Below are 7,981 nucleotides of genomic sequence, written 5' to 3' on the forward strand. Positions count from 1 at the left end.
GAGAATGAAAGGTTTTTTGAATTTTTAGTATCCTATCCAATTTCATTTACAGTGTTTTTAACTTTTCATTGTATAATATTTAGATATCCTTGGTTAAATGTATTCAAAGAGTTTTTAAAGGGTACTCAGAATAGTAGTCTTTATTTCTTCTTGTGTTTGTTTTTTTGTAAATAGGAAGACTAATAGTTTTGTTGCTTTAATTTTGTATCCTGATGATTTGCTAAATATATTTGCTATCAGAACTTTCCAGTTGATCCTTTATGATCTTTTTGTATAAACATACATCACCTTGAAATAAAGAAACTTTGTCTTCCTACTTTCCTGTTTGTATCTCTTAATCTCCTTTAGTTTTCTTATTTTTCTAGTTAAGACAATAAGTACTATATCAAATAGGTATGAAGAGAGTGAACACAATAATTTTTTTTCACGATTTTACTGAAAATGTTTAGAGTTTCTTTCTAAATGCCTTGATGTTTGTTATGAGAATGCTGAAATGCCTTTACTATTACTGCAGGCAGTATTCTCATGAACTTGCCTTCCTGTTACTGAGTGTTTTCCTGTTCCATATTATAATAACATCTTTCCATTCTGCATACTTCATACTTTTATGTACTATGTTGTCATATTTTTCTGCTCTTTATTATTTGATATTGTACATGCATCTTAGCTCTCAAAATGCATGTCTTTCCTTATATTAAGTAAAGATATGCATTTTATATTACTCTAAGACTTGTTGAAGGTTCTTACTATTATCTTGATATGACTCTATTCTTCCTATATAACTATTATTCAAATGTTTGATAATCTTACAGTATTACTGACTTGTGGTATACTTTATTCTTCATTTCATTTCATTTTATTTTATTTCATTAAATATTTTATTTGACATTTCCTGTTACTCAGGGACCTATTCTATCCTGACTTTCAAGTTAGACACTTTTACTTGAAGCTGATCAAATCTGTTGGTAAGCCTTTCTTTAAATATTTGTTTATATTTGAACTACATACTCCTAGTGGAAGTGTATACTGTTCTAGCCAGTGTAAAATTAGTATAGTAAACTATCAAACAAATAAATGTATCAGATATCTGAACTATATCATTCCTGGATATTTATTCAGAAGAATCCAAGCTAAAACATCATGAAGATCTTTGCACAAATTGCTTTTGAGGACTGTTCTTAATACCTAAAACATGAAACAAATCTAAATAAGCAACAACAGATGAATAGATAAAAATGTGTAATATATAGAATGCAGAATGCCATTTTATCTGTAAAAATCAAAATTGTACTATAGGAGGTCAAAAAAAAGTACTGCGAAGATGTTAGGAAAATGGGAAATAATAGTAAAGTTAAAGGAGAGTTGTGTATCTGGCAGTCTTGGATGAAAATATCATTATGCAATCCAATATCAAGTATAATGTAAACCAGTTCAATAACAAAACAATAAATCCTTAACATGCATAAAAATTTAACATTTATTAAAGATAAAAGCTAATTTCCTAATTTATTTAGATAAAGTTTTTAAAAGATTTTTACTATGTATATGAATGTGTAACTTCTTTGATATTTTTAAATTTGGTCAACAATTTAAATTAATCGTCATTACTGTAGGGGTGTATAAGTTATATAAATACATAGTAAAATATGACAGGAAAACAATTAATGCCATTTCATAAATTGTTGCACATTCTGCCTTAATATTACATTAAAATTTTGGTTCTTTAATTTTTTAACACCTGAGTTCATACATATATACAAAGAAATATAAACATATAAATCTCTCATTTTCATTTTACCTCTAAAAATTCTTCATATATCCTTCATTATATGTTCTTCACTCAACTTCATGCCTCAGTTCTGTTAGCTATTGAGTACCATTATATATATATATATATATTCTTGAGTTTGGGATAAATTCTACAGGATGGAACTATATTAGTGGCCACATATTCAAAAGTGAATGAGTCTCCCTTTCTAAGAAATTATATACTACAAATAACTACACAACAAAACTGATAAAGAAAATAACATCAATTTTTAAAATTGAACATTCTTGCACAGTAATCAATGATTTCATATTCATGTTAATGAACTGTGTTAGGAAAATACTAAAAATTGTTACTATCTGTAATTAAACCACCATGTTTGCATTTGTACATATGATAATATCATGACAATACAATAGAATAAAATCCAGTTCAATCCAAAGTATTTCTGACTTGATTTCTTGGCCTTACATTATATAAAAATATATGCAGTGAAAAATTTCAGTGTTATGTGTTCAGAAAGCAGGCCAAAGTGAGGCTATATCATGTAGCTTGGACAAGCACTGCAAGGGACATCTAGATTCACTCCATATGTGCATGGATTTTTCACAATTTTATATTCAAAAAATTTAAGTTGCTACATATTTACATAACATCACTCTCAGTTATGTGACCTACAATTTATAAGTATAATAAATTATAAGTGAAGAGATCATGCTGGTAGGTAAGATATATTACTCAACTGATAAATTTTTGGAGGGATTTCTTTATTTCCCTGTTTCTCAGGCTATAGATGAAGGGGTTCATCATGGGAACTATCATGGTATACATTACTGAAGCAAGCATACTTTTTCTGGTTGAACTAGTAATAGATGAACTAAGGTATGCACCAAGACCCGTTCCATAAAATAAGCAAACAACTGAGAGGTGAGATCCACAGGTAGAGAATGCTTTATATTTCCCCAACAATGATGAAACTCTAACAATGGATGAAATAATTTTATAGTATGAATAAAAGATTCCTGAGACAGGGAGAAAAGCAAAAATGATGCTTAAGAGAAACCTGAATAAATTATTGATAGAAATATCAGAACAGGCAAGTTTTACAAGCTCTGGAACATCACAGAAGAAATGAGGAATTTCCATGTTAGTGCAAAATTTTAGTTGTGAAACCATCAAGAAGTGTATCTGTGAATCTATGAGACTGATACAAAATGAAACAGTGACCAAACATCTACACATGCGAGGGTTTAGAATGACTTGGTAATGTAGAGGGCGACAAATGGCTACCCATCGGTCATAGGCCATCACAGTCAGTAGTAGGCTGTCCATACACCCAAAAAGGATAAAGAAAAACACCTGAGTTAGGCAGGCTGCATAAGTTATGGATTTGTTAGAGGTCTGCAAGTTTATCAGCATTTTGGGGATGGTGGTGCTGCTGAAGCCCATGTCGGACAGTGAAAGATTAAAGAGAAAAAAGTACATAGGGCTGTGGAGTTTGGAATCAGAGCTGATGGCCAAGACGATGAGCATATTTCCAAGCACAGTGAGGAGGTATATGAGCAGGAATAGTGCAAATAAAATGGGTTGTAGTTCTGGGTCCTCTGAGAGACCAAGAAAAATGAATTCCAGTGTAACTGTTAAATTATACGGTTCCATTGGGCTAGGACACCTTGAAAATGACAATGACCACCACCACTACAAAAGACTATTGTGTTGAATTAAGCACTATTATGGTAACAGGCTACACGGTATTTTTGTAATCTAGCAATTAATAAGTATCATTTATACATGAGAACTATTAAGCTTTACATAAAAATGAATTTATTCAGAAAGAACAGTTCATGGGTTAGGAGCTTTGTCTTCTGTTTGTCAGTTACTTTAATCATTTAAGTGGTAAAATTATTTGGATATAGATCTGAAGTACTGCCTTTATTCAGGACAAGTAAGAACATAAATACTATCCCAACAGAAAAGATGGTAGAGAAAAGAGGGGTAAAGAGAAAAACGAAAGGAAAAAGGAGAATTTAAATAAGGATGAATGGAGAAATTAAAGTAAAAGAAAGAGAGGAAAAGGAAAGAAAAGGAAGGGAAAAATGAGTCTTCTTGGAAGTTTTCCAATGAAGATATATCCTTAGTAGATATCAAGAGAGTCCAGCCTCTATGGATTACTCTTTGATTCAATTATGTCTTTCACTCCAATTTGTTTTCATTTCTGCAATTCAACAAGATAGCACCATCAAAGCAAGAGCTACATGATTTGAATTCATAGACTATAAAACTGAGACCTACATAAACTTTGCTAAATTCTTCTACAGCATGTTAAGGCCACTCTTACTGTAGCTGAAAGGACAAATGTACCTATGACTCTATGATCTGTTATACCATTGAGATAGATAGAAAAGCATAATGGATATACGTTTTGCCTGGGATTACACAGAAGAGGCATTGGATTGGTAAAAGAAACTACTTTTAGACATACGTGGGATGGAATCTGACAATCTCTATTTATTCTGTTATCAATCCTGTTGTATTGCATGGTATGTTAAAAATTACAGAAAATAGTTCACCCTAAAAACATACATACAAGTAACAAAGTAACATTACATTTACTGAACAGGTAATATTTAGTATTATATATACATATACATACATAAACAGACACACACACACACACACATATATATATGTATATATACATATATACACATACACCACTATCTCTGTCTCTCTGTCTCTGTCTGCCTGTGTATATATACACACGCATGTAAAAACAATTAGTGAAAAAACAGGTCTTTAATTTGAAGAAGCATGAAGAAGGCTTTATTTACATGAGGGTTGAAACCTCATGAAATAATGAAGAAATGTAATTAAATTAAAACTTAAAATATGAAAAATGAAAAATTAAGTATATATTTCTAATATCATTAACATAATGATAATGCATATATGATTTATAGGGAAATAATTGGACATATATTAATGTACTAGCTCAATGAAAATAAATTATTTAATATTTGGATGCCCTGAGTGAAATTTTCTCTAATCATTAATTTTAGTCTTTTATTTTCCCACATTTCTGGCTATGTATGCCTTCCAGGATTCCAGACTTATCTGAAACTGAATATCTTCCTATATCATTTTGGATAAATACTGTAATCACATGTGTGCCACAATGCCCCATTTACTTGTTCTTCATATTTTCCATGATCATCCTCGTGTTTCTTTTGATAACTAGGTTCAATTTTTTTTAATCACTAACAGATAGTTTGAAGAGACAACAATTTCATGTTCTGTTTGGAAGGATTCTATCAGGAGTTAGAATCTACAAAAGTAGAAAACTAAACATTATATAAGAATTCTCATATTAACTAATAAATAAAATTAATAAATTTAAGCTAATAAAATGAACTTTATATCTCTTTGAGATGAAACTGGCTTATTGACTAGTTTTTACCACTGATTACCCCACACCACAACTCTTTATATTTCTTGTACCAACAATGAAAAACTGCTTTCTTTTTAATGTCCTCTATAAATTAGCACTTACTTTTCTGTAAATTATTTCCCCACAAGAATGGCCAGAGCCATATATTTTTGCACTTTTGCTGGGTATGTGATGATAGCTCAGGTTGTATGTTCAGACTGATAGAAACAGTCAGTCATGACTCTTTGCATGCAGCTGATAAAATTCAGAAGAAAATGAAACATATAAAAAGTATTCTTTATCAGAACTGGTAAAATATAGAGCTGGATCACAATGTGAATATTTATGAGATTTTGAAGTTCAATCCACAGGGCTATTAATTTCCCTTCAAGATTTTCAAATCTCTAAGGAGCTATTAAGAGAATTGTAGAAGTAAAAGGGCAAAAGTAAATATACTAGGAAAGATATAACACTTCCTATCTCAGGAAGAAACTTCATTATGCTATTCTGATCTTTACATTGTACAGATAATAGGAAACTGAATCACACACTTTCAATTAAACAATATCAGATTTGATAGGTGCAATTTTATTGAATGATTAATGTAATTTGTAGAGAATCAAGTTTTTCATATAAAGTATCTGATAAAAATTCTATTTTTTCAGTTGATATCTGAGAGAAGTTTGCTTGGATACATTCTATAGTTGTGTATTAGAGTTTTGAATTTTATATTATGAAGATGTGTTTGGTTTTTTATGATCTTGCATGACATTCTAGTACTTGGCTCAAATACTATATCTGGAGTCTGAAGTATGGGAGGAAAAAAAATGTAGGTATTCCAGTGACTTATTCTGTGTTTTTAACACTTCACATATCATTTTATTGGAAAACATTCAGATAACCATGCCATATTCCATATTACCCAGTGGGAAAAATAAAATGTTAGCAGCATCTACACTGTCCTGTGTAAATGTCCTGTTTGAACAGTTTTTAATTTTTTTTGTATTGCCCCCATTTGTTGTCCTACTTTTTAAAATAATAAATAAACTCATTTTGTTAATGCTGCTGCTGATTAATGTTTCAGATATTAAGAGAATATTAATACATTGTATTGAAGTTTAATTTTGACAACTATAATTTTTTCTCTCTTGTGAGTTTGTAAAACACACATTGGAAAGCCTGTTGGTCCTTTTCTAAAATATATGCGATTCTCTAAAAGAAATGACTTGATGAACTCAGGAAAATAAGGGAATAGCTGTTTACAGGTAACACACTTTGGGATCCAGCAAATGCCATAAGTAGACAACATTAATTTATATATGTAAGCAGGGCACAGTAAAAGCACTGAATTGGACCACTTCATGGGAATTCTTTTTTTTAACATAACACAGTAGCTTTATTTTACGTTATATGTGTTACTTACATATTTGAAATTAAAAAACATAAATTCAATATTTCTCCCCCCCTCTTTCCTCACTTCAATCCATTTCCTATACTGCTTCTTGCTCCCTTTCAATTTAATATTGGTGTGTTACTTAACCTGGCATGTGATGTTTCAATTTTTTTTAATTATTATTTTTTTTATTTTCTAAATTCTTTGTTTACATTCCAAATGCTTTCCCCTTTTGAGATTCCCCCTTCCCCACATGTCCCATAAGCCTTCTTCTCTCCACCCATTCTCCAATCACCTCCCTCCTTTTTCTGTCCTGGTACTCTTCTAAAATGCTGGATCAAGCCTTTCCTGGACCAGGGCCCTCTCCTTACTACTTCCTGGGAGTCATTTGATATGCTAATTGTGTCTTGGGTATTCAGAGCTTCTGGGCTAATTAACATCCACTTATCAGTGATTGAATTCCATGTGTATTTTTTTGTGATTGGGTTACCTCACTTAGGATGATATTTTCCAGTTCCAACCATTTGCCTAAAAATTTCATGAATTCATTGTTTTTAATTGCTGAGTAGCATTCCATTGTGTAAATATACCACATTTCCTGTATCCATTCCTCCATTGAGGGAAATCAGGAAAGTTCTTTCCAGCTTCTGGCTATTATAAATAAGGCTATTATGAACATAGTGGAGCATGTGTCCTTATTGCATGCCAGGGAATACTCTGGTTCTATGCCCAGGAGAGGTATAGCAGGGTCCTCCGGAAGTGTCATGACAAGTTTTCTGAGGAACCACCAGACTGATATCCATGGTGGTTGTACCATCTTGCAATCCCACCACCAGTGGAGGAGTGTTCCTCTTTCTCCACATCCTCAACAACACCTGCTGTATCCTGAGTTTTTAACCTTAGCCATTCTGACTGGTGTGAGGTGAAATCTCAGGGTTGTTTTGATTTGCATTTCCGTAATGACTAATGATGCTGAGCATTTTCTAAGGTGCTTCTCGCCCATCCAAATTTCTTCAGGTGAAAATTCTTTGTGTAGATCTGTACCCAATATTTTTGGGTTTGTTTTTTGTTTTTTTTTTTGTTTTTTTTTATTCGATATATTTTTTTATTTACATTTCAAATGATTTCCCCTTTTCTGGCCCCCCACTTTTCGAAAGTCCCATAAGCCTCCTTCCTTCCCCCTTTATTCCCATCCACCCTTTCCCACTTCCCTGTTGTGATCTTGCCCTATACTGCTACAATGTCTTTCTAGAACAAGGGGCCACTCCTCCATTCTTCTTATACCTCATTTGATGTGTGTATTATGTTTTGGGTATTCCAGTTTTGAGGTTAATATCCACTTATTAGTGAGTGCATACCGTGATTGATCTTTTGAGACTGGGTTACCTGACTT

At 32.0% G+C, this 7,981-nt stretch overlaps 1 protein-coding gene across 1 annotated transcript; it reads right to left on the reverse strand.

The window, feature by feature from the left end:
• Window positions 1-2,506: 2,506 nt before the first annotated feature.
• Window positions 2,507-3,433, reverse strand: LOC127689405 (olfactory receptor 7E24-like). Its single transcript, XM_052189045.1, has one exon. It carries the CDS (start codon window positions 3,425-3,427, stop codon window positions 2,507-2,509), a length of 921 nt encoding a protein of 306 aa, XP_052045005.1. The 5' UTR covers window positions 3,428-3,433.
• Between the last annotated feature and the right edge of the window lie 4,548 nt (window positions 3,434-7,981).

Source organism: Apodemus sylvaticus, chromosome 7 (genome assembly GCF_947179515.1).
Source record: "Apodemus sylvaticus chromosome 7, mApoSyl1.1, whole genome shotgun sequence".
Lineage (NCBI taxonomy): Eukaryota > Metazoa > Chordata > Mammalia > Rodentia > Muridae > Apodemus > Apodemus sylvaticus.

Coding starts and splice junctions, on each gene's coding strand:
- LOC127689405 (XM_052189045.1), bottom strand. CDS start 3,427: ATGGAACCGTATAATTTAACAGTTACACTGGAATTCATTTTTCTTGGT.